General features: G+C 43.3%; 1 protein-coding gene across 4 annotated transcripts in view; it reads left to right on the plus strand.

The window, feature by feature from the left end:
- The window catches only part of LOC128693539 (tetratricopeptide repeat protein 39B-like), a 273,976-nt gene that overhangs the window by 211,230 nt on the left and 35,281 nt on the right, over positions 1 to 27,465 (plus strand). For all 4 annotated transcript variants that reach the window (XM_070079906.1, XM_070079910.1, XM_070079925.1 and 1 more), the window contains 6 exons: positions 12,130 to 12,234; positions 12,350 to 12,425; positions 12,623 to 12,701; positions 12,774 to 12,827; positions 16,998 to 17,130; positions 20,179 to 20,278. In XM_070079906.1, the coding sequence (XP_069936007.1) occupies positions 12,130 to 12,234; positions 12,350 to 12,425; positions 12,623 to 12,701; positions 12,774 to 12,827; positions 16,998 to 17,130; positions 20,179 to 20,278 (547 nt within the window). The remainder of the gene's footprint in view (positions 1 to 12,129; positions 12,235 to 12,349; positions 12,426 to 12,622; positions 12,702 to 12,773; positions 12,828 to 16,997; positions 17,131 to 20,178; positions 20,279 to 27,465) is intronic.

Raw genomic sequence — 27,465 nt, forward strand, 5'->3', positions numbered from 1 at the left:
GTACTTGTTACAGTGCTCAGTGTGTTAGTACGTCTGAGAGTACTTGTTACAGTGCTCAGTGTGTGTTAGTACGTCTGAGAGTACTTGTTACAGTACTCAGTGTGTGTTAGTACGTCTGAGAGTGCTTGTTATAGTACTCAGTGTGTGTTAGTACGTCTGAGAGTACTTGTTACAGTGCTCAGTGTGTGTTAGTACGTCTGAGAGTGCTTGTTATAGTACTCAGTGTGTGTTAGTACGTCTGAGAGTACTTGTTACAGTGCTCAGTGTGTGTTAGTACGTCTGAGAGTACTTGTTACAGTGCTCAGTGTGTGTTAGTACGTCTGAGAGTACTTGTTACAGTGCTCAGTGTGTGTTAGTACGTCTGAGAGTACTTGTTACAGTGCTCAGTGTGTGTTAGTACGTCTGAGAGTACTTGTTACAGTACTCAGTGTGTGTTAGTACGTCTGAGAGTACTTGTTACAGTGCTCAGTGTGTGTTAGTACGTCTGAGAGTACTTGTTACAGTGCTCAGTGTGTGTTAGTACGTCTGAGAGTACTTGTTACAGTGCTCAGTGTGTGTTAGTACGTCTGAGAGTACTTGTTACAGTGCTCAGTGTGTGTTAGTACGTCTGAGAGTACTTGTTACAGTATTCAGTGTGTGTTAGTACGTCTGAGAGTACTTGTTACAGTGCTCAGTGTGTGTTAGTACGTCTGAGAGTACTTGTTACAGTGCTCAGTGTGTGTTAGTACGTCTGAGAGTACTTGTTACAGTGCTCAGTGTGTGTTAGTACGTCTGAGAGTACTTGTTACAGTGCTCAGTGTGTGTTAGTACGTCTGAGAGTACTTGTTACAGTACTCAGTGTGTGTTAGTACGTCTGAGAGTACTTGTTACAGTGCTCAGTGTGTGTTAGTACGTCTGAGAGTACTTGTTACAGTGCTCAGTGTGTGTTAGTACGTCTGAGAGTACTTGTTACAGTGCTCAGTGTGTGTTAGTACGTCTGAGAGTACTTGTTACAGTGCTCAGTGTGTGTTAGTACGTCTGAGAGTACTTGTTACAGTGCTCAGTGTGTGTTAGTACGTCTGAGAGTACATGTTATAGTACTCAGTGTGTGTTAGTACGTCTGAGAGTACTTGTTACAGTGCTCAGTGTGTGTTAGTACGTCTGAGAGTACTTGTTACAGTGCTCAGTGTGTGTTAGTACGTCTGAGAGTACTTGTTACAGTGCTCAGTGTGTGTTAGTACGTCTGAGAGTATTTGTTACAGTGCTCAGTGTGTGTTAGTACGTCTGAGAGTACTTGTTATAGTACTCAGTGTGTTAGTACGTCTGAGAGTACTTGTTACAGTGCTCAGTGTGTGTTAGTACGTCTGAGAGTACTTGTTACAGTGCTCAGTGTGTGTTAGTACGTCTGAGAATACTTGTTACAGTGCTCAGTGTGTGTTAGTACGTCTGAGAGTACTTGTTACAGTGCTCAGTGTGTGTTAGTACGTCTGAGAGTACTTGTTACAGTGCTCAGTGTGTGTTAGTACGTCTGAGAGTACTTGTTATAGTACTCAGTGTGTGTTAGTACGTCTGAGAGTACTTGTTACAGTACTCAGTGTGTGTTAGTACGTCTGAGAGTACTTGTTACAGTACTCAGTGTGTGTTAGTACGTCTGAGAGTACTTGTTACAGTGCTCAGTGTGTGTTAGTACGTCTGAGAGTACTTGTTACAGTGCTCAGTGTGTGTTAGTACGTCTGAGAGTACTTGTTACAGTGCTCAGTGTGTGTTAGTACGTCTGAGAGTACTTGTTACAGTGCTCAGTGTGTGTTAGTACGTCTGAGAGTACTTGTTACAGTACTCAGTGTGTGTTAGTACGTCTGAGAGTACTTGTTACAGTACTCAGTGTGTGTTAGTACGTCTGAGAGTACTTGTTACAGTGCTCAGTGTGTGTTAGTACGTCTGAGAGTACTTGTTACAGTACTCAGTGTGTGTTAGTACGTCTGAGAGTACTTGTTACAGTGCTCAGTGTGTGTTAGTACGTCTGAGAGTACTTGTTACAGTACTCAGTGTGTGTTAGTACGTCTGAGAGTACTTGTTACAGTGCTCAGTGTGTGTTAGTACGTCTGAGAGTACTTGTTACAGTGCTCAGTGTGTGTTAGTACGTCTGAGAGTACTTGTTACAGTGCTCAGTGTGTGTTAGTACGTCTGAGAGTACTTGTTACAGTGCTCAGTGTGTGTTAGTACGTCTGAGAGTACTTGTTACAGTGCTCAGTGTGTGTTAGTACGTCTGAGAGTACATGTTATAGTACTCAGTGTGTGTTAGTACGTCTGAGAGTACTTGTTACAGTGCTCAGTGTGTGTTAGTACGTCTGAGAGTACTTGTTACAGTGCTCAGTGTGTGTTAGTACGTCTGAGAGTACTTGTTACAGTGCTCAGTGTGTGTTAGTACGTCTGAGAGTATTTGTTACAGTGCTCAGTGTGTGTTAGTACGTCTGAGAGTACTTGTTATAGTACTCAGTGTGTTAGTACGTCTGAGAGTACTTGTTACAGTGCTCAGTGTGTGTTAGTACGTCTGAGAGTACTTGTTACAGTGCTCAGTGTGTGTTAGTACGTCTGAGAATACTTGTTACAGTGCTCAGTGTGTGTTAGTACGTCTGAGAGTACTTGTTACAGTGCTCAGTGTGTGTTAGTACGTCTGAGAGTACTTGTTACAGTGCTCAGTGTGTGTTAGTACGTCTGAGAGTACTTGTTATAGTACTCAGTGTGTGTTAGTACGTCTGAGAGTACTTGTTACAGTACTCAGTGTGTGTTAGTACGTCTGAGAGTACTTGTTACAGTACTCAGTGTGTGTTAGTACGTCTGAGAGTACTTGTTACAGTGCTCAGTGTGTGTTAGTACGTCTGAGAGTACTTGTTACAGTGCTCAGTGTGTGTTAGTACGTCTGAGAGTACTTGTTACAGTGCTCAGTGTGTGTTAGTACGTCTGAGAGTACTTGTTACAGTGCTCAGTGTGTGTTAGTACGTCTGAGAGTACTTGTTACAGTACTCAGTGTGTGTTAGTACGTCTGAGAGTACTTGTTACAGTGCTCAGTGTGTGTTAGTACGTCTGAGAGTACTTGTTACAGTGCTCAGTGTGTGTTAGTACGTCTGAGAGTACTTGTTACAGTACTCAGTGTGTGTTAGTACGTCTGAGAGTACTTGTTACAGTACTCAGTGTGTGTTAGTACGTCTGAGAGTACTTGTTACAGTACTCAGTGTGTGTTAGTACGTCTGAGAGTACTTGTTACAGTGCTCAGTGTGTGTTAGTACGTCTGAGAGTACTTGTTACAGTGCTCAGTGTGTGTTAGTACGTCTGAGAGTACTTGTTACAGTACTCAGTGTGTGTTAGTACGTCTGAGAGTACTTGTTACAGTGCTCAGTGTGTGTTAGTACGTCTGAGAGTACTTGTTACAGTACTCAGTGTGTGTTAGTACGTCTGAGAGTACTTGTTACAGTGCTCAGTGTGTGTTAGTACGTCTGAGAGTACTTGTTATAGTACTCAGTGTGTTAGTACGTCTGAGAGTACTTGTTACAGTGCTCAGTGTGTGTTAGTACGTCTGAGAGAACTTGTTACAGTACTCAGTGTGTGTTAGTACGTCTGAGAGTACTTGTTACAGTACTCAGTGTGTGTTAGTACGTCTGAGAGTACTTGTTACAGTACTCAGTGTGTTAGTACGTCTGAGAGTATTTGTTACAGTACTCAGTGTGTGTTAGTACGTCTGAGAGTACTTGTTACAGTACTCAGTGTGTGTTAGTACGTCTGAGAGTACTTGTTACAGTACTCAGTGTGTTAGTACGTCTGAGAGTATTTGTTACAGTACTCAGTGTGTGTTAGTACGTCAGAGAGTACTTGTTACAGTACTCAGTGTGTTAGTACGTCTGAGAGTACTTGTTACAGTACTCAGTGTGTTAGTACGTCTGAGAGTATTTGTTACAGTACTCAGTGTGTGTTAGTACGTCTGAGAGTACTTGTTACAGTACTCAGTGTGTTAGTACGTCTGAGAGTATTTGTTACAGTACTTAGTGTGTGTTAGTACGTCTGAGAGTACTTGTTACAGTACTCAGTGTGTGTTAGTACGTCTGAGAGTACTTGTTACAGTACTCAGTGTGTTAGTACGTCTGAGAGTACTTGTTACAGTGCTCAGTGTATGTTAGTACGTCTGAGAGTACTTGTTACAGTGCTCAGTGTGTGTTAGTACGTCTGAGAGTACTTGTTACAGTACTCAGTGTATGTTAGTACGTCTGAGAGTACTTGTTACAGCACTCAGTGTGTGTTAGTACGTCTGAGAGTACTTGTTACAGTACTCAGTGTGTGTTAGTACGTCTGAGAGTTCTTGTTACAGTACTCAGTGTGTGTTAGTACGTCTGAGAGTACTTGTTACAGTACTCAGTGTGTGTTAGTACGTCTGAGAGTACTTGTTACAGTACTCAGTGTGTTAGTACGTCTGAGAGTATTTGTTACAGTACTCAGTGTGTGTTAGTACGTCTGAGAGTACTTGTTACAGTACTCAGTGTGTGTTAGTACGTCTGAGAGTACTTGTTACAGTACTCAGTGTGTTAGTACGTCTGAGAGTATTTGTTACAGTACTCAGTGTGTGTTAGTACGTCTGAGAGTACTTGTTACAGTACTCAGTGTGTGTTAGTACGTCTGAGAGTACTTGTTACAGTACTCAGTGTGTGTTAGTACGTCTGAGAGTATTTGTTACAGTACTCAGTGTGTGTTAGTACGTCTGAGAGTACTTGTTACAGTACTCAGTGTGTTAGTACGTCTGAGAGTATTTGTTACAGTACTCAGTGTGTGTTAGTACGTCTGAGAGTACTTGTTACAGTACTCAGTGTGTGTTAGTACATCTGAGAGTACTTGTTACAGTACTCTGTGTGTTAGTACGTCTGAGAGTACTTGTTACAGTGCTCAGTGTGTGTTAGTACGTCTGAGAGTACTTGTTACAGTACTCAGTGTATGTTAGTACGTCTGAGAGTACTTGTTACAGCACTCAGTGTGTGTTAGTACGTCTGAGAGTACTTGTTACAGTACTCAGTGTGTGTTAGTACGTCTGAGAGTTCTTGTTACAGTACTCAGTGTGTGTTAGTACGTCTGAGAGTACTTGTTACAGTACTCAGTGTGTGTTAGTACGTCTGAGAGTTCTTGTTACAGTACTCAGTGTGTGTTAGTACGTCTGGGAGTACTTGTTACAGTATTCAGTGTGAGTCATAAGGTGTGTTATATAAGGTGTGTTATATCATGTGTGTTACATCAGGTGTGTTACATCAGGTGTGTTACATCAGGTGTGTTACATCAGGTGTGTTACATCAGGCGTGACAGCTGTGGTAACAGCTGTTGCACTGGTCAATAACAATGTTACAAGCCTCTGGATAAGTTAAACAATGATAAGACTAATAATTGTTATAATTATCTTATTAGTGATTATGAATAATTTACTCCAAGAAAGGGAGGTAAATTGTTCGTGTATTTATAAGGTGTGAGTGGTGTATTATTCTTGCCCAGGGGGGGGGTCGAGTTTCAGCTCCTGGTCCGCCTCCGTTGTGTCGACAGAAGTTGGTTCCAAGATTCTTGAACCCCTTCATACCTACTCTTGAAGGTGTGTTCAGTGTATTGCCTTTACTGTGTTTTACTCTCTCAGTGTTGTCATCTAGTTATTACTGAGAGTTAGTCTCGGTGAATGCTACTGTGTTGGGTGTGTCCTCACTGGTCCTGTCCTTGAGCCTGTTGGCCTTGTCTGTCATTCCACCGGCATTCTTGTACGTTACCTTCAAAATCGATGTTTTCCCCGCCTCCTGGCTCTGTGTGTCCTCCCTGATGGGTGATCATGGTCCCATTGTGAGTAGTGGTGGTGGTGGGGGGAGGGGAGAGGTGCCTGATCCATGTTCCATCTCTAGAGGGATAGAGTGGGGGACTGCTTGCATTGGAGGGGGGGAATGTAGGGGTTGTGGTTGAGGAAGGGGTTTACGGAGCGGTAGTCAAAGGAGAGAGAATGAGTGAGGTTGGATGGTAGATAGAATAACTACGCGTTACAGATTACAGAATCACACACAAAATATAAATGAGCAATCCTAACCATATAAAAAAAAATTCTAAGGCAAATGCCAGGAAACTCCATCAGCGGCAGCGGTGTCAGCGGCAGAGAGGTGTGGAAAGCAATGGTGGTAGTGTCAAAAAGCGAGGTCAGCATCTACGTCAGTAGCGTCATGAGTCCATGCATCAAGGTCCAAGTCATGTATCTGAAAGTCATTCCAAGCCAGAGGTCAGAACACATGTGTTACACTACGTAAGGCAAAATGGAAGTGCCGTCAGGACATTAATTGTAATCCATAAACTGTTACAAGTCATAATGAGACTCTTTCATGCATGAGTGTCTCTAATAATAGCTTGACCTTTATTGACCGGCCTGTAAAGCCAGGTTTCATGCAGCTGGTTTCCAGTTATGACTCCACAACTGAGAGTCGGGGAACGCCACTTAGTCACGACCCGGTGACTTGAGACTGCTAGTAGGGAAAGAGACTTCCGCTAATAGGGGATTAATATGATTACCCGGAGTTGGACAGTGCTAACAAGGGACTAACAGTAAAGGATACCCCAGGGTAGCCTGCCCTTATCACGGCTATTCGACCTTGGCTCCGGTTAATTTTGGCAGAGGCCCCTGAATATTCGTTAGTGGTTCCGTCTTCCAAGTTGCACTCCCGTATGATTCCTTTAAGCGCAAGTCGCAGTTGGTGGATTAGAATTACAGGATATTGTTTCTGCTCTATGTAAACAAAATAATAAGTGACTCATTTTTCACTCAACCTTCGTGGATGATGGAATCAAGACGGCAGCAGCCAGAGAAGAGATCTGGAGTTGGGCTGGATTCGCCAAATTTGCTAATTCCGAGGTAAATAATGAGAGAGAGAGTGAGAGGAAGAGAGAGAGAGAGAGAGAGCTCTGGTATGTTGTTAGAATCTTTACAAAATTTGTGATGCATCCGGTGTTTCATCTTCGTGTCTTGTATCACCCTTGTACTGATAGGTGTCCTCTGGGCCATGGTTCTTAACTGGGGGTGATAATATCCCTGCCACTCAGGTAGGAGCTACTGCTGTAGCCCCTCCTTCAGGGGCATATGGAGGAAAACTTGGCGCTTGCAGGCACTGTAGCGCACCTGGAACACTGGGTGAGAAAGACGTTGTCAGTAAAGGCCCACACTGTACTACATAGGCCTCTTTTCTTTCCATGATTTTACCAGGGTAGTATACAGTGCGTTGAAACAAGGATGGAGAGGGGGCCTGGATATCTTTGGAATGACCTTCCTCAAGATATCTTCCTATGGAAAGATGCGGAAGCCTACTGCATTTGGGCTCTTAAGTTTTCGCGGACAGGTTTCAACTTTCTCGCGCACGTGAGCGCAAATGTATTGGATTAAGGTCCCCCAACATCGTGGCTACGAAAGCCGCTATGTCATTAATTAACACCTCGTCAGTTACCGGGGTGGGTGAGCCAAAGCGAGCGTACTTACTCTTGATGCTCTGGAGCTGACCTTGGGTATATCCAGTGAAAAACGTAGCCTACACCCATTCCATCTACTAGCCTGCACAAATTCCATTTACTACACTACACCCATTCCATCTACTAGCCTACACCCATTCCAGCTACTAGCCTGCACCCATTCCATCTACTAGCCTACACCCATTCCATCTACTAACCTACACCCATTCCATCTACTAGCCTACACTCATTCCATCTACTGTCCTACATCTATTCCATCTACTACCTTACACCCATTTCATCTACTAACCTGCACAAATTCCATCTACTACACTACACCTATTCCATCCACTACCCTACACCCATTCCATCTACTAGCCTGCACCCATTCCATATACTAACCTACACCCATTCCATCTACTAGCCTACACTCATTCCATCTACTGTCCTACATCTATTCCGTCTACTACCCTACACCCATTTCATCTACTAGCCTGCACCCATTCTATCTACTACCCTACACCCATTCCATCTACTAACCTGCACCCATTGCATCTACTACCCTACACCCATTCCATCTACTAGCCTGCACAAACCCATCTACTATTTTGCACCCATTCCATCTGCTAGCCTGCACCCATTCCATCTACTAGCCTGCACCCATTCCATCTACTACCCTTCACCCATTCCATATACTGGCCTGCACCCATTCTATTTACTATCCTGCACAAGCACCATCTACTATCCTGCACAAATTCCACCTACTAATCTGCGTAAACACCAACTGCCATCCCACACCCATTCCATCTACTAGCCAGCACAAACACCTATCCTACACCCACTCCATCTACTAGCCTGCACCCGTTCCATCTACTAGCCTACACCCATTCCATCTACTGTCCTACACCTATTCCATCTACTACCCTACCCCCATTTAATCTACTAGCCTGCATCCATTCCATCTACTACCCTACACCAGTTCCATCTACTAGCTTGCACCCATTCCATATACTAACTTGCACCCATTTCATAAACTAGCCTGCACCCATTCCATCTACTAGCCTGCACCAGCTACTATCCTGCACCATCTACTATCCTACACCATCTACTATCCTGCACCATCTACTATCCTGCACCATCTACTAGCCTGCGCCATCAACTAGCCTGCACCATCTACTAGCCTGCACCATCTACTATCCTGCACCATCTACTAGCCTGCGCCATCAACTAGCCTGCACCATCTACTAGCCTGCATCATCTACTATCCTGCGCCATCTATTCTCTTGCACCATCTCCTATCCTGCACTATCTACTAGCCTGCACCATCTACTATCCTGCACCATATACTTTCCTGCAGCATCCACTAGCCTGCAGCATCTAGCCTGCACCATCTACTAGCCTGCACCATCTACTAGCCTGCACCATCTACTAACCTGCATCATCTACAACCTTCACCATCTACTATCCTGCACCATCTACTATCCTGCACCATCTACTAGCCGGCACCATCTACTAGCCTGCACCATCTACTAGCCTGCACCATCTACTAGCCTGCACCATATACTAGCCAGCACCATCTACTAGCTTGCACCATCTACTATCCTGCACCATCTACTATCCTGCACCATCTACTATCCTGCACCATCTACTAGCCAGCACCATCTACTAGTCTGCATCATCTATCCTGCACCCATCTACTAGCCAGCATCATCTACTAGCCAGCACCATCTACTAGCCTGCACCATCTACTAGCCTGCGCCATATACTATCCTGCAGCATCTACTATCCTGCAGCATCTACTAGCCTGCACCTTCTACTAGCCTGCACCATCTACTAGCCAGCACCATCTACTACCTTGCACCATCTACTATCCTGCACCATCTACTATACTGCACCATCTACTATCCTGCACCATCTACTATCCTGCACCATCTACTAGCCAGCACCATCTACTAGCTTGCACCATCTACTATCCTGCACCATCTACTAGCCAGCACCATCTACTAGCCTGCATCATCTACTATCCTGCACCGTCTACTATCCTGCACCATCTACTAGCCTGCACCATCTACTATCCTGCACCATCTACTATCCTGCACCGTCTACTATCCTGCACCATCTACTAGCCTGCACCATCTACTATCCTGCACCATCTACTCTCTTGCACCACCTCCTATCCTGCACCATCTAATATCCTGCATCATCTACTACCCTGCACCAATTACTTTCCTGCACCATCTACTATCCAGCACCATCTACTATCCAGCACCATCTACTATCCTGCACCAGCTACTATCCTGCACCATCTGCTATTATGCACCATCTACTAGCCTGCACCATCTACTACCCTGCACCATCTACTTTCCTGCACCATCTACTATCCAGCACCATCTACTATCCAGCACCATCTACTATCCAGCACCATCTACTATCCTGCACCAGCTACTATCCTGCACCATCTACTAGCCTGCACCATCTACTAGACTGCACCATCTACTACTCTGCACCATCTACTATCCTGCACTGTCTACTATCCTGCACCATCTACTATCCTGAACCTTCTACTATCATGCACCATCTACTAGCCTGCACCATCTACTAGCCTGCACCATCTATTCTCTTGTACCATCTCCTATCCTGCAGCATCTACTAGCCTGCACCATCTACTAGCCTGCAGCATCTACTAGCCAGCACCATCTACTAGCCATCACCATCTACTAGCCATCACCATCTACTAGCCTTCACCATCTACTAACCAGCACCATCTACTGGCCATCACCATCTACTAGCCTTCATCTACTAGCCAGCACCATCTACTAGCCTTCACCATCTACTAGCCAGCACCATCTACTAGCCAGCACCATCTACTAGCTAGCACCATCTACTAGCTAGCACCATCTACTAGCCAGCACCATCTACTAGCCAGCACCATCTACTAGCCAGCACCATCTACTGGCCAGCACCATCTAGCTAGCACACCATCTACTAGCCAGCACCATCTACTAGCCAGCACCATCTTCTAGCCATCACCATCTACTAGCCAGCACCATCTACTAGCCAGCACCATCTACTAGCCAGCACCATCTACTAGCCTTCACCATCTACTAGCCAGCACCATCTACTAGCCAGCACCATCTACTAGCTAGCACCATCTACTAGCTAGCACCATCTACTAGCCAGCACCATCTAGCTAGCACCATCTACTAGCTAGCACCATCTACTAGTCAGCACCATCTACTAGCCAGCACTATCTACTAGCCAGCACCATCTACTAGCTAGCACCATCTACTAGCCAGAACCATCTACTAGCTAGCACCATCTACTAGCTAGCACCATCTACTAGCTAGCACCATCTAGCACCATCTAGCCAGCACCATCTACTAGCCAGCACCATCTACTAGCCAGCACTATCTACTAGCCAGCACCATCTACTAGCCAGCACCATCTACTACCCAGCACCATATACTAGCTGGCACCATCTACTAGCCAGCACCATCTACTAGCCAGCACCATCTACTAGCCAGCACCATCTACTAGCCAGCACCATCTAGCCAGCACCATCTACTAGCCAGCACCATCTACTAGCCAGCACCATCTACTAGCCAGCACCATCTACTAGCCAGCACCATCTACTAGCCAACAACCATTCCATCCTCCAAAACCCTCAGTGGCAGAGCTTTGTTTTAAAGGGGAAATTTTTATTCTCGTTAAATGACTGAAAGTAAATTCCGGTTGACCTCTTCTGAACGACTTTAGTGTTTAATGGCTGGTGCATCTTACGACCAGGATAGCACTCTTGATAGTACTCTTGGCACGAATGTTGATACAGTGTTCCCTTATTGTGCCCACCGCACTTCTGCTTTTCACTGGGTTTATTTTACACTTCCTCCCATATCTCTCACTCCAGAATGTTGTTATGGCAGTGTGCAGATTTGGGACCAGACCCTCGAGTGCTTTCCAGGTATATATTATCAGAGAGAGATACATGATAATATATACCTGGAAAGTACTCGAGGGTCTGGTTCCAAATCTGCACACTGCCATAACAACATTCTGGAGTGAGAGATATGGGAGGAAGTGTAAAATAATCCCAGTGAAAAGCAGGGGTGCGGTGGGCACAATAAGGGAACACTGTATCAACATTCATGACCTCAGAAATTATTCAGCATCTTACCAGAAGATATCAGAAACACTGCTGGAACAAGTGTAGAAGTCTTCAAGAGAAAACTGGAGAAGTATCTTCACTTGGTACCAGATCAACCAGGTTGTGATGGATATGTGGGACAGCGGGTATTATAAAAGCCAGGGTATTGCAGAAGCCATGGTATTGTAGAAACCGGGGTATTGTAGAAACCAGGGTATTGTAGCCACCAGGGTTTTATGTTAGCCAGGATATTGTAGCAGCCAGGATATTGTAGAAGTCAGAGTATTGTAGTTACCAGGGTATTGTAGAAGCCAGGGTATTGTAGAAGCCAGGGTATTGTACCAGTTAGGGGTATTGTAGCAGCCAGGGTATTGTAGCCTCCAGGGTATTGTAGCCACCAGGATATTGTAGTAACCAGGGTATTGTAGAAGCCAGGGTATTGTAGCCACCAGGGTATTGTAGAAGCCAGAGTATTGTAGGTGTGTATTAATGTAATGTATGTCTGGCCTCAGGGTGTGCGAGATGGACCTGACCACAGCCATGGAGGAGGCGAAGCTCGCCTGTAGTTACTTCTTCAACAACCGCTTCGAGGAGGCCAGGGCTCTCATGAGGCCATGGTATGTACACTCTCTCTCATCACTTGAACCCTTACATCTCCACCTTCTGTATCATTAACAACAGTGATCTCTTCCCATAAGACTATCATCTTAATCAAGTGTTTGTCTGTCTCAGGGCGCACAAGAGTATGTACCATGGGCTAGGCTACGGCACCTTCATGTACCTGCAGGCAATCATGACCTTCGACCCGGTAAGTGACCTCACCTCGCTCATAGGACGGAGAGAAAATTTGGAAAATAAAATTTTAGAAATAATAATAATAATAATAATAATAATAATAATAATAATAATAATAATAATAATAATAATAATAATATTCATTACTTGGGTACAATGAAAAAAACTAAGCCTTAATAACGTGTGTGTAATAAGTTTTTAATTCCTCAGAAAGACATCGAGATAGCAATAGAAGCCTTGAAGAAGAGCGTTGAGGTGTGTAACAGATATAGACGTAAGAACACTCTGGAGGACTGATCCACTGGTAATGACTGATCCACTGGTAATGACTGGTCCACTGGTAATGACTGATCACACTGGTGAGAGTCACTAGGCAAGATGGTCAAGAAAGTCGATTATAATTCATTCACTAAAGGTAATGACTGGTCCACTGGTAATGACTGATCCACTGGTAATGACTGGTCCACTGGTAATGACTGACTGGTCCACTGGTAATGACTGATCCACTGGTAATGACTGACTGGTCCACTGGTAATGACTGGTCCACTGGTAATGACTGATCCACTGGTAATGACTGATATACTGGTAATGACTCATATACTGGTAATGACTGGTCCACTGGTAATGACTGGTCCACTGGTAATGACTGATCCACTGGTAATGACTGACTGGTCCACTGGTAATGACTGGTCCACTGGTAATGACTGATATACTGGTAACAAAGTAATGACTGATATCTCTTAAAATTAACTATGTTCCTAACCTCTGCAAACGTTATATTGACCAGGACACTCACTGACTATCGTGTTTATATATATATATATATATATATATATATATATATATATATATATATATATATATATATATATATATATATATATATATATATATATATATATATGCGCACACACACTGAGTAGTCACTTTATTAGATACACTTGTACACCTGCTTGTTAGTGTAAATATCTAATCGGCCAATCATGTGGCAGCACCTTAAATGCCTAAAAACATACAGTTTGGTCAAATGGTTCGGCTGTTGTTCAGACCGAACTTCAGATTAGGGAAGAAATGTGATCTAAGTGATTGTTGGTGCCAGACGGAGTGGCTTGAGCATCTCAGAAACTGTTTATTTTCAGGGATTTTCACGTTGAACGGTCTCTAGAGTTTACGAGAGAAAGGTGAGTAAAACATAAAACATCCATTGAGTGGCAGCTCTGTGCACGAAAATGCCTTGATAATGAGAGAGGTCAGAGGAGAATGACTAGACTGGTTCAAGCTGACACAAAGGCCGTAGTAACTCACATAACCACGCATTACAGCAATAGTTTGCAGAAGAGCATTTATGGATGTACAACACGTTGAACCTTGAAGTGGATGGGTTTAACAGCAGAAGACCGCACCAGGTTCTACTCTTATCCACTAAGAGCAGGTATTTAGGTTACACTGAGCACAGGCTCAGGAAAACTGGACAAATGAAGATTCTGACCCTACCATCTGCGATCTGCAGATAGTAAGGTCAGAATTTGACGTAAAGCTTTGGGATATGGTGGAACGGGAGATTCACGGCATGAACGTGCAGCCGACAGATCTCCAGCAACTGCGTGATTCTATAACGTCATCATAGACCACCAAGTGTCACAAACCTACTGGAGTTCTATGACATGGTGACAGCAGTAAGAAAAGAGAGAGAGGGGTGGGTGGATTGCATTTTCTTGGACTGTAAGAAGGCTTTTGACACTGTTCCACACAAGAGATTAGTGCAAAAACTGGAGGACCAAGCAGGGATAGCAGGGAAGGCACTATAATGGATCAGGGAATACTTGTCAGGAAGACAGCAGCGAGTCATGGTACGTGGCGAGGTGTCAGAATGGGCGCCTGTGACCAGCGGGGTCCCACAGGGGTCAGTCCTAGGACCAGTGCTGTTTTTGGTATTTGTGAACGACATGACGGAAGGAATAGACTCCGAAGTGTCACTGTTTGCAGATGACGTGAAGTTAATGAGAACAATTCATTCGATCGAAGACCAGGCAGAACTACAAAGGGATCTGGACAGGCTGCAGACCTGGTCCAGCAATTGGCTCCTGGAGTTCATCTCCACCAAGTACAAAGTCATGAAGATTGGGGAAGGGCAAAGAAGACCGCAGACGGAGTACAGTCTATGGGGCCAGAGACTACAAACCTTACTCAAGGAAAAAGATCTTGGGGTGAGTATAACACCAGGCACATCTCCTGAAGCGCACATCAACCAAATAACTGCTGCAGCATATGGGCGCCTAGCAAACCTCAGAACAGCATTCCGACATCTTAATAAGGAATCGTTCAGGACCCTGTACACCGTGTGCGTTAGGCCCATATTGGAATATGCGGCACCAGTTTGGAACCCACACCTAGCCAAGCACGTAAAGAAACTAGAGAAAGTGCAAAGGTTAGCAACAAGACTAGTCCCAGAGCTAAGGGGTATGTCCTACGAGGAGAGGTTAAGGGAAATCGACCTGACGATACTGGAGGACAGGAGAGATGGGGGGGCCATGATAACGACATACAAAATACGGAGAGGAATTGACAAGGTGGACAGGATGTTCCAAAAATGGGACACAGCAACAAGGGGACACAGTTGGAAGTTGAAGACACAGACGAATCACAGGGATGTTAGGAAGTATTTCTTCATCCACAGAGTAGTCAGTAAGTGGAATAGTTTGGGAAGCGATGTAGTGGAGGCAGGATCCATACATAGCTTTAAGCAGAGGTATGATAAAGCTCACGGTTCAGGGAGAGTGACCTAGTAGCGACCAGTGAAGAGGCGCGGCCAGGAGCTAGGACTCGACTCCTGCAACCTCAACTAGGTGAGTACAAGCACACACACACACACACACACACACACACACACACACTGTACACCGTACACCGTGTATGTCAGGCCCATACTGGAGTATGCAGCACCTGTTTGGAACCCGCACTTGATAAAGCACGTCAAGAAACTAGAGAAAGTACAAAGGTTTGCGACAAGGTTAGTTCCAGAGCTAAGGGGAATGTCCTATGAAGAAAGATTAAGGGAAATCGGCCTGACGACACTGGAGGACAGGAGGGTCAGGGGAGACATGATAACGACATATAAAATACTGCGTGGAATAGACAAGGTGGACAAAGACAGGATGTTCCAGGGAGGGGACACAGAAACAGAGTCAGAGAGATAGTAGGAAGTATTTCTTCAGTCATAGAGTTGTAAGGCAGTGGAATAGCCTAGAAAATGACGTAGTGGAGGCAGGAACCATAAACAGTTTTAAGACGAGGTTTGATAAAGCTCATGGAGCGGGGAGAGAGAGGGCCTAGTAGCAACCGGTGAAGAGGCGGGGCCAGGAGCTAGGACTCGACCCCTGCAACCACAAATAGGTGAGTACAAATAGGTGAGTACACACACACACACACACACACACATATATATATATATATATATATATATATATATATATATATATATATATATATATATATATATATATATATATCGTGCCGAATATGTAAAACTGGTCAATTAGCAAGAACTCTTTTAAAATTTAGTCATTTCTAAAATTTTCTCTTATATGTTTAAAGATATATTTTTTCATTAATGTTAATGTGAAAATTTTTATTTTGCACCAAAAGAATCTTAGAAAACTTACCTAACCTTATTATAACAAGAACAATTTATTTTAGCCTAACTCAACTAGATATATTTTAGATTTGTTTACAGTAATTTAATACTAAACAAACACAGTGAAATATATTTTTTTCGTTAGGTTCAGAATGATTTTGGCGAAATTATTGCATACACAAATTTTCACTTGTCCTATATGGCAAGATGAACGTTGCTATTTAAGCCAAGATCGCAAGTTCTGCCTATTCGGCACGATTTATATATATATATATATATATATATATATATATATATATATATATATATATATATATATATATAGGATGGGGTCCACCTCTGGTGTAAATTGTGGGACCCATAGCCTCGGAGAAGTGGATAAAAAGGCTTCAAGGAAAAATATTTGGATTTCTTCCCGAAGCATATATATATATATATATATATATATATATATATATATATATATATATATATATATATATATATGTGTGTGTGTGTGTGTGTGTGTATATATATACAGCAAAAGATATATATCTCTCAGTGTGTATAGTGTATCTTGAGAGAATTTTGTCATTCTTATTAATGAGTCAAGTATTCGTGCGTGGTGGTGTACTGGTGATATTGTTAAGATATATTGATCCTCCTGTGGTCTTGAACGTTTCACACTCAGTAAATTAACGAATCAAACACTTAATAAATATATTTTCGTAGGCCAATAATTATAAATTTCAATATTTTCATGACTTGAAAATAAAAATATATTTGAGCCAATGTCTGTTATAGACTTCAGCAGGCCTACAGATAATGTTATGAGCCTATGAACTGGTTAAATAGGCGCATTTCGACTATATCTTGTGGACTTCCTTGCTGGAGAGAGTCACAGACAGTGCAGTACTTTAGCTAGGTAAAGAATGCTATGTTGATCCTTGTTGTTATTGTTGTGGCCAACAGAGGAGATCCACGCTGAGCTGTGCTACGCTGAATGTCTCTTGTTAAGAGCTGTGTTGACCTTCATGGAGGATGAAACTCTTATTAGCTTTCTTAAAGGCGGAATGAAGATAAGAGCCTGCTACCAGTCGTACAAGTAAGTGCTACCTGTACTACAAGTAAGTGCTTTCAATTGTACAAGTGCTACCAGTCGTAACAAGTAAGTGCTACCAGTCGTTCCATTACGTTTACTATTTACGTTCCTCCCTGGAGGTCTCCAATCGAGAAAAACTAACAGCTCCTCCTAACAGACAGAGCTGACCCCCCACCCTTCTGACAGAGCCAACAGCGCCTTCCTAATAGACAGAGCCAACCCCCTCCTAACAGACAGAGCCAAAAGCCCCCTCCAAGCAGACTGAACCAACAGCCCCCCCTCCAAGCAGACAGAATCAACAGCCCCCTCCAAGCAGACAGAACCAACAGCCCCCTCCAAGCAGACAGAACCAACAGCCTCCTCCAAGCAGACAGAACCAACAGCCTTCTAGATCTCACCATAATAGTAAACTTATAAGGTGTTGTTAAACTAACACTAAGAAGACTGGTGTCACACATTCCCAGAGTAGGACGCAATCATGCTGCTGCCAAACTCACTGACCTCTTGAAAAATAGATCACTGATGCTCCTTCCACCACATGGCACAACCATATTCTCTTGGGCAATGCCTGTCTTCATGTCCCACCCAGGAGGAGCAAGTCTCTAGCAGTATCTGTTATTAGGGAAGAAACGAATTGCCCAGAGATGATAAAAATGTCTGTCTTCCCCTAGTGGAAAACATAGGAAAATCCTTCCGGGAAAATGCAAACAAAAGACCACCTGTGATATCTAAAATCAAAGACTAAACTAGCAAGAAAATAAAAGAGGAGAAAACTGCTGGAGCAATACCGATAACAACTAGAGAGGATAACACTGCTCCTGGAGATTGCAGTACAGCTCGAGCTCTTCAGGGCCCACCCAGAGCTCCAAATATTGAACTTCGTGAGTGTCATAGGGGCAGAGCCTCTAACCTTCATATCAGCATAAAGCTGCTATATTAATGTGTCATCCACAGAGGACTCAATAAGTGGTTTCATAGATTTACAATCACAGCATAAATCATATGCTCAATCCAGCACATGGTGATGCTTCAGAGAGCTTTCTGTCTGAGCTCACCAGCTGTACCAATGTGTGTGGCAGTGTCCCTAAGACCATTAATCTCCTCTTATACTGCATCGCTCTGCCCCTTAAAAGTCGAATGAGATCTACAGCTGTTGGCAGCCTCCTCCGACGTCTTGTTGCCAGAGCTTCAGTGAGGATCGTAGGTTATAATGCAGTCGCAATGCTGAAATCAACTGGGTTTGGTATTCAACAAGGATATGAAGCACTGCCCACGCAGCACGGGCATACCTTACTGATCTGACAGATTAAAAAAGCTTAATTCACTTGGACTTTGCAATCGCTTTTAACTTAGAGAGGATGCACTACACCGAGACATTCATCAATACCTTCCTACTGTCTGTCCATTCATCAGCTTGTGTTACAGTGGTATATCAAAATATTTGCTGAACACGAAATTAGTACATGTGAAAGTGAGCAGCAGGGTGACTCCCCCCTCGCCCCCCTCTCCTTTTCTGCCTGATCATTAAGAAAATCGCTGGAAAGGCTGTGAGTTGATCTCATCATTTGGTTCTTGGATGATGGCACTCTGGCTGGCAGAGAATACCAGGAAAATGATGATCATAGAATGAATCTAAGACTATCCCCAAACTTATCCGAATGTGAAGTAATTGTTTCCTCCAACCAACAGATCATTAACCAAATCACTGTCACTTTGCCAAGAAAGCAAAATAATGATTGTAGACGACGCTCCTCTCAGTTCCATCGGCATGGACCTTATTCTAGAGAAAAAATTTCTGACTTCAGGAAGATGGAAGGTCGGATTGGAGCTGCTGATACATATGATCCCGTCTATCTATTCACCAGATGTCCATCTCTTCCTCAGCTAACCTACTATTTGCAATGTTTCCCAGCCATTTGCACTCTTAAAACTAACATGAACACCCTTCTAGAGTCCAAGTTAGAAAAAATCCTATTTTTGTTTTAGCTTACTGACAGTGGATGGAAGCCTCACTTGCAGCCAGACTATGGACTGAGAAAACGAACAGCTTTCCAAAATGCTTTGCTAGCCTTATCCTCCTCCACAACATAAAATAACTGGTAAAGCAAATTCTAACAGACTACCTACGTGTTTTAGCAGGAGCGAACGACCCATGCTTCACTAGCGCCATTACTGATTGGGAGACATGTTTTGAACACCAAAACCAGCTGTTGTGCTGGCGTACAAACAGTCTAGCTGGAGCAACCCCACTGCGGAAAATTTATGAAAAAATGCTCGTGACAGCAACTTCCATCATGGAAATTGTCCGTCTTACAGCTGTGAATGCACATCTCTCTGGAGATTTCTTCTTAAAGAATTCATATTTCGGGAATATGCTCATGTCTCGACCTCATTGGCTCTCCGTATTACAGTGAATTTCTGTCTTGTTATCCCTATTCTCACTTAATATCAATGTATTTGTGGCAAACTGGAAGCTGATCAACGCGGTGTGCATGGTCTAAACTGTGTAAGTTCCAAGGGTTGGCATGCATTACACGACAAAGTGAACGTTGTCAACACTACTGCAGCAGTGTTGCAACACTACTGCAGCACTGTTGCAACACTGCATTCTGAAATCCAAACAAAATGTATTAAAATACTCAGTATTTCCTCTCTGAGCATAAGACCACTGATCGTTAGTCATTATCAACAATACACACACAAGAATAAAAATACGATTTATATAATTTATAATTTTGGCTACTACAGTTTGTAGGAATATACATTAATGCTCTATTTCAATAGGTTTACGAAAGCTACATCTTCTTTGCTGAATATTAATTAGTACACTTCTGTATAATATTTTTACAGTGTAACGCATTAAAAAAAAGTCATCGTATTTTGAGGTTATTGCATAATTTGTTGAGTTCATTGTAAAGTTTGTTCCCGTCGTGTATGTTCATTTTCAAGCGTATTGATATTGATACAAATATATTTTCCTTCATGTTATTTGTTGTCATTGAAGAATGTATGAGAGGTTTTAATAGGTTTTAACGAGGTTGTTGCTTGCAGGGAGTGTTGGTACATCCTGGAAGGGCGAGACTGGAGCAACGACACTGACAAGATGCACTTTGAGTCCGGTGTCAGAATGGGTGTGGGAGCCTTTAATCTCGTAAGTTTATCGAGAATATCTATTGTGCATGGATCAAGACCAGCGTGAGGCGGTGGAGAGTGAGAAACAGTGCACGTTTCGCCCAGGACTAGACTTTATGAAGTATACAGAATACAAAGATATACGGCCTTGTATTTAGCAAAACTGAATATGCCAAGTGTGCTGCTGCCTTAAGATAAGATAAGATTTATTTGGATGTTTAACCCGGAGGAAGGTTAACCACCAAGGATAACCCAGGGTAGGGAGGGTTAGCCACTAAGGATAACCCAGGGTAGAGAGGGTTAACCACTAACGATAACCCAGGGTAGGGAGGGTTAGTCACTCAGGATAACCCAGGGTAAGAATGGTTAGCCACCAAGGGTAACCCAGGGTAGGGAGGGTTAGCCACCCATTATAACCCAGGGGAGGGAAGGTGAGCCACTCGGTATAACCTAGGGTAGGGAAGGTTAGCCACCCAGTATAACCCAGGGTAGGGAAGGTTAGCCACCCAGTATAACCCAGGGTAGGAAAGGTTAGCCACCCAGTATAACCCAGGGTAGGGAAGGTTAGCTACCCAGTATAACCCAGGGTAGGGAAGGTTAGCTACCCAGTATAACCCAGGGTAGGGAGGGTTAGCCACCCATTATAACCCAGGGGAGGGAAGGTTAGCCACTCAGTATAACCCAGGGAAGGGAAGGTTAGCCACCCAGGGTAGGGAAGGATAGCCACCCAGTATAACCTAGGGTAGGGAAGGTTAGCCACCCAGTATAACCCAGGGTAGGGAAGGTTAGCCACCCAGTATAACCCAGGGTAGGGAAGGTTAGCCACCATTATAACCCAGGGTAGGGAAGGTTAGACACCCAGTATAACCCAGGGTAGGGAAGGTTAGCCACCCATTATAATCCAGGGTAGGAAAGGTTAGCCACCCAGTATAACCCAGGGTAGGGAAGGTTAGCCACCCAGTATAACCCAGGGTAGGAATGGTTAGCCACCCAGTATAACCCAGGGTAGGGAAGGTTAGCCACCCAGTATAACCCAGGGTAGGAAAGGTTAGCCACCCAGTATAACCCAGGGTAGGGAAGGTTAGCCACCCAGTATAACCCAGGGTAGGGAAGGTTAGCCACCCAGTATAACCCAAAAAAGTCTGTACGTCATCGAGGACTTTCTGACTTATTTCCACTGTGGTCCTTCAATGTTGTCTCCCAGATTGCGACCCACACTGGTCGACTAACACCCAGGCACCCACCTACTGCTAGGTGAACAGGGACAGCAGGTGTAAGGAAAAACGTCTAACGTTTCCAAATTTGTGAGCCGGAGCTGGAAGACTTCAGTAGTGTCAGCTAGAGCTGGGAGACTATACTAGTAGTTTCAGCCTGAGTGGGAGACTTCAGTAGCGTTAGTCTGAGCTGAAAGATTTCAGCTTGAGCTGGGAGACTTCGGTGGTGTCAGCCTGAGCTGGAAGATTATATGAGTGTTAGCCTGAGCTGGGAGACTTCAGTAGTGTCTACCTGGAGGTTAGAAGCTCACCAATGGTATATCAAAGGTACAGCTGGGAGAATTCAGTAGTGGCAGCTTAAGCTGGGAGACTTCAGTGGTGTCAGCATGAGCTGGAAGATTTCAGTTGGACAATGAGGATTTTTTTTATTAACACATCGGCCCTTTCCCATCAAGGCAGGGTGGCCCGAAAAAGAAAAAAGTTCATTATCATTCACTCCATCACTGTTTTGCCAGAAGCATGCTTACATTACAGTTAAAAAACAGCAACATCAACACCCCTCCTTCAGAGTGCCGGCACTGTACTTCTCATTTCCAGGAATCAAGTCCGGCCTGCCGGTATCCCAGAATCCCTTCATAAATGTTACCTTGCTTACACTCCAACAGCACGTCAGTGAGGATATCATCAAGTATTCCATTAAAGGTTCATCAGCTACACGAACTTCAGAGGCTTTGTTCCAGCATAGCTGAACCTAACGGGGGGGGGGGGGTAGAGCATTCCGTGTAGATGATGTAGCAAGGTATACATGGGAGAGAGTGGGCGTGACCTTCAGCCTCACCTGAAGGAACACACAAACGCAGGATTCTGGAGACAAACATTGTGTATATATCTGGCACTACTTAAAAAACTGGCAGGTTCCAATTGCTCATACTTCCAATGTCTGATAGATCTTTCCTCGTTGTTTCCCTCTCTCCCCAACACATCGGTGCTTGATAAATTAGACACATGTGCAACACTTGGGTATCTTAATAAAGGTACCCAAGTGTTGCACATGTGTCTAATTTATCAGCTTGTCGGTTCTCTGAACCATTCATCTACACATCGGTGCTTAAATTATGCATATTGTTTATGAGTCTCCTCATGACCTCACTTGTTACCTCTCCTTCAGGATGCTTGTTTGCTTGATATAGCTGTACATCCATGTTTCTATACTTGAGAAAATCTAGTCATGGGCGAAATAATGCGTCTTTCTCACTACCATATAACATACATTATACTTCTAGCCTGTTTTATATACCATTATAGGTGAGAGTGTTAGATGGGAGTGACTGGAGACGAATGGTTTTTGGGACTTGACGAGCTGTTTGAGTGTGAGCAAGGTAATATTTTGTGAAGGGATTCAGGGAAACCGGTTAGCTGGACTTGAGACCTGGAGGTGGGGAAGTACAATGCATGCACTTTAATGGAGGGGTTTGGAATATTTGCTGTTTAAAGTGACATCTAAACTATCGTATCTGGGCGCCTCTGTAAAATCAGTGATTATGTTTGAAGGATGGTGAAAGTGTTTATTTTTCTAGGTCACTCTGCCTCAGTGGGAGACATCCAGCTTGTTGAACACACACACACACACACACACACACACACACACGAGCGTGGCGAGGTGTCAGAGTGGGCACCTGTGATGAGTGGGGTCCCACAGGGGTCAGTCCTAGGACCAGTGCTGTTTCTGGTATTTGTGAACGACATGACGGAAGGAATAGACTCCGAAGTGTCCCTGTTTGCAGATGATGTGAAGTTGATGAGAAGAATTCATTCGGACGAAAACCAGGCAGGACTACAAAGGGATCTGGACAGGCTGCAGACCTGGTCCAGCAATTGGCTCCTGGAGACTAGTCCCAGAGCTAAGGGGTATGTCCTACGAGGAGAGGTTAAGGGAAATTGACCTGATGACACTGGAGGACAGGAGAGATAGGGGAAACATGATAACGACATAAAATACTGAGAGGATTTGACAAGGTGGACAAAGACATGATGTTCCAGAGATGGGACACAGCAACAAGCGGACACAGTTGGAAGTTGAAGACACAGGGATTTTAGGAAGTATTTCTTCAGTCACAGAGTAGTCAGGAAGTGGAACAGTTTGGGAAGCGATGTAGTGGAGGCAGGATCCATACATAGGTTTAATTAAGTAGAGGAATGACAAATCTCATGGTTCAGGGAGAGTGACCCAGTAGCCACCAATGAAGAGGCGGGGTCAGGAGCTATGAATCGACCCCTGCAACCACAACTAGGTGAGCACACACACACACACACACACACACACACACACACACACACACACACACACATATATATATATATATATATATATATATATATATATATATATATAAAATAAAATATAATATATATATATATACATGTATATATATATATATATATATATATATATATATATATATATATATATATATATATATATATATATATATATATATATATATATATATATAGTTCCTTTGTATAAAGCATAGTTCCTTTGTATAAAGGCAAAGGGGATAAAAGAGAGTGCAAAAATTATAGGGGGATAAGTCTGTTGAGTGTACCTGGTAAAGTGTATGGTAGAGTTATAATTGAAAGAATTAAGAGTAAGACGGAGAATAGGATAGCAGATGAACAAGGAGGCTTTAGGAAAGGTAGGGGGTGTGTGGACCAGGTGTTTACAGTGAAACATATAAGTGAACAGTATTTAGATAAGGCTAAAGAGGTCTTTGTGGCATTTATGGATTTGGAAAAGGCGTATGACAGGGTGGATAGGGGGGCAATGTGGCAGATGTTGCAAGTGTATGGTGTAGGAGGTAGGTTACTGAAAGCAGTGAAGAGTTTTTACGAGGATAGTGAGGCTCAAGTTAGAGTATGTAGAAAAGAGGGAAATTTTTTCCCAGTAAAAGTAGGCCTTAGACAAGGATGTGTGATGTCACCGTGGTTGTTTAATATATTTATAGATGGGGTTGTAAGAGAAGTAAATGCGAGGGTCTTGGCAAGAGGCGTGGAGTTAAAAGATAAAGAATCACACACAGGGTGGGAGTTGTCACAGCTGCTCTTTGCTGATGACACTGTGCTCTTGGGAGATTCTGAAGAGAACCTGCAGAGATTGGTGGATGATTTTGGTAGGGTGTGCAAAAGAAGAAAATTAAAGGTGAATATAGGAAAGAGTAAGGTTATGAGGATAACAAAAAGATTAGGTGATGAAAGATTGAATATCAGATTGGAGGGAGAGAGTATGGAGGAGGTGAACGTATTCAGATATTTGGGAGTGGACGTGTCAGCGGATGGGTCTATGAAAGATGAGGTGAATCATAGAATTGATGAGGGAAAAAGAGTGAGTGGTGCACTTAGGAGTCTGTGGAGACAGAGAACTTTGTCCTTGGAGGCAAAGAGGGGAATGTATGAGAGTATAGTTTTACCAACGCTCTTATATGGGTGTGAAGCATGGGTGATGAATGTTGCAGCGAGGAGAAGGCTGGAGGCAGTGGAGATGTCATGTCTGAGGGCAATGTGTGGTGTGAATATAATGCAGAGAATTCGTAGTTTGGAAGTTAGGAGGAGGTGCGGGATTACCAAAACTGTTGTCCAGAGGGCTGAGGAAGGGTTGTTGAGGTGGTTCGGACATGTAGAGAGAATGGAGCGAAACAGAATAACTTCAAGAGTGTATCAGTCTGTAGTGGAAGGAAGGCGGGGTAGGGGTCGGCCTAGGAAGGGTTGGAGGGAGGGGGTAAAGGAGGTTTTGTGTGCGAGGAGCTTGGACTTCCAGCAGGCATGCGTGAGCGTGTTTGATAGGAGTGAATGGAGACAAATGGTTTTTAATACTTGACGTGCTGTTGGAGTGTGAGCAAAGTAACATTTATGAAGGGATTCAGGGAAACCGGCAGGCCGGACTTGAGTCCTGGAGATGGGAAGTACAGTGCCTGCACTCTGAAGGAGGGGTGTTAATGTTGCAGTTTAAAAACTGTAGTGTAAAGCACCCTTCTGGCAAGACAGTGATGGAGTGAATGATGGTGAAAGTTTTTCTTTTTCGGGCCACCCTGCCTTGGTGGGAATCGGCCAGTGTGATAATAAAAATAATAATATATATATATATATATATATATATATATATATATATATATATATATATATATATATATATATATACATGTGTGTATATATATATATATACTATATATATATATATATATATATATATATATATATATATATATATATATATATATATATATATTTTTTTTTTTTTTTTTTTCTTTTCAACAAGTTGGTCGTCTCCCAGCCAGGCAGGGTGACCCAAAAAAGAAAGAAAATCCCCAAAAAGAAAATACTTTCATCATCATTCAACACTTTCACCACACTCACACATTATCACTGCTTTTGCAGAGGTGCTCAGAATACAACAGTTTAGAAGCATATACGTATAAAGATACACAACATATCCCTCCAAACTGCCAATATCCCAAACCACTCCTTTAAAGTGCAGGCATTGTACTTCCCATTTCCAGGACTCAAGTCCGACTATAAGAAAATAACCGGTTTCCCTGAATCCCTTCACTAAATATTACCCTGCTCACACTCCAACAGATCGTCAGGTCCCAAGTATCATTCGTCTCCATTCACTCCTATCTAACACGCTCATGCACGCTTGCTGGAAGTCCAAGCCCCTCGCCCACAAAACCTCCTTTACCCCCTCTTTCCAACCCTTTCGAGGACGACCCCTACCCCTCTTTCCTTCCCCTATAGATTTATATGCTTTCCATGTCATTCTACTTTGATCCATTCTCTCTAAATGACCAAACCACCTCAACAACCCCTCTTCTGCCCTCTGACTAATGCTTTTATTAACTCCACACCTTCTAATTTCCACACTCCGAATTTTCTGCATAATATTTACACCACACATTGCCCTTAGACCGGACATCTCCACTGCCTCCAACCGTCTCCTCGCTGCTGCATTTACCACCCAAGCTTCACATCCATATAAGAGTGTTGGTACTACTATACTTTCATACATTCCCTTCTTTGCCTCCATAGATAACGTTTTTTGACTCCACATATACCTCAACGCACCACTCACCTTTTTTCCCTCATCAATTCTATGATTAACCTCATCCTTCATAAATCCATCCGCCGACACGTCAACTCCCAAGTATCTGAAAACATTCACTTCTTCCATACTCCTCCTCCCCAATTTGATATCCAATTTTTCTTTATCTAAATCATTTGATACCCTCATCACCTTACTCTTTTCTATGTTCACTTTCAACTTTCTACCTTTACACACATTCTCAAACTCATCCACTAACCTTTGCAATTTTTCTTTAGAATCTCCCATAAGCACAGTATCATCAGCAAAAAGTAACTGTGTCAATTCCCATTTTGAATTTGATTCCCTATAATTTAATCCCACCCCTCTCCCGAACACCCTAGCATTTACTTCTTTTACAACCCCATCTATAAATATATTAAACAACCATGGTGACATTACACATCCCTGTCTAAGACCTACTTTTACCGGGAAGTATTCGCCCTCTCTTCTACACACCCTAACCTGAGCCTCACTATCCTCATAAAAGCTCTTTACAGCATTTAGTAACTTACCACCTATTCCATAAACTTGCAACATCTGCCACATTGCTCCTCTATCCACTCTATCATATGCCTTTTCTAAATCCATAAATGTAATAAAAACTTCCCTACCTTTATCTAAATACTGTTCACATATATGCTTCAATGTAAACACTTGATCTACACATCCCCTACCCACTCTGAAGCCTCCTTGCTCATCCGCAATTCTACATTCTGTCTTACCTCTAATTCTTTCAATTATAACTCTACCGTATACTTTTCCTGGTATACTCAGTAAACTTATTCCTCTATAATTTTTACAATCTCTTTTGTCCCCTTTCCCTTTATATAAAGGGACTATACATGCTCTCCGCCA

This window comes from Cherax quadricarinatus, chromosome 6 (genome assembly GCF_038502225.1).
Source record: "Cherax quadricarinatus isolate ZL_2023a chromosome 6, ASM3850222v1, whole genome shotgun sequence".
Lineage (NCBI taxonomy): Eukaryota > Metazoa > Arthropoda > Malacostraca > Decapoda > Parastacidae > Cherax > Cherax quadricarinatus.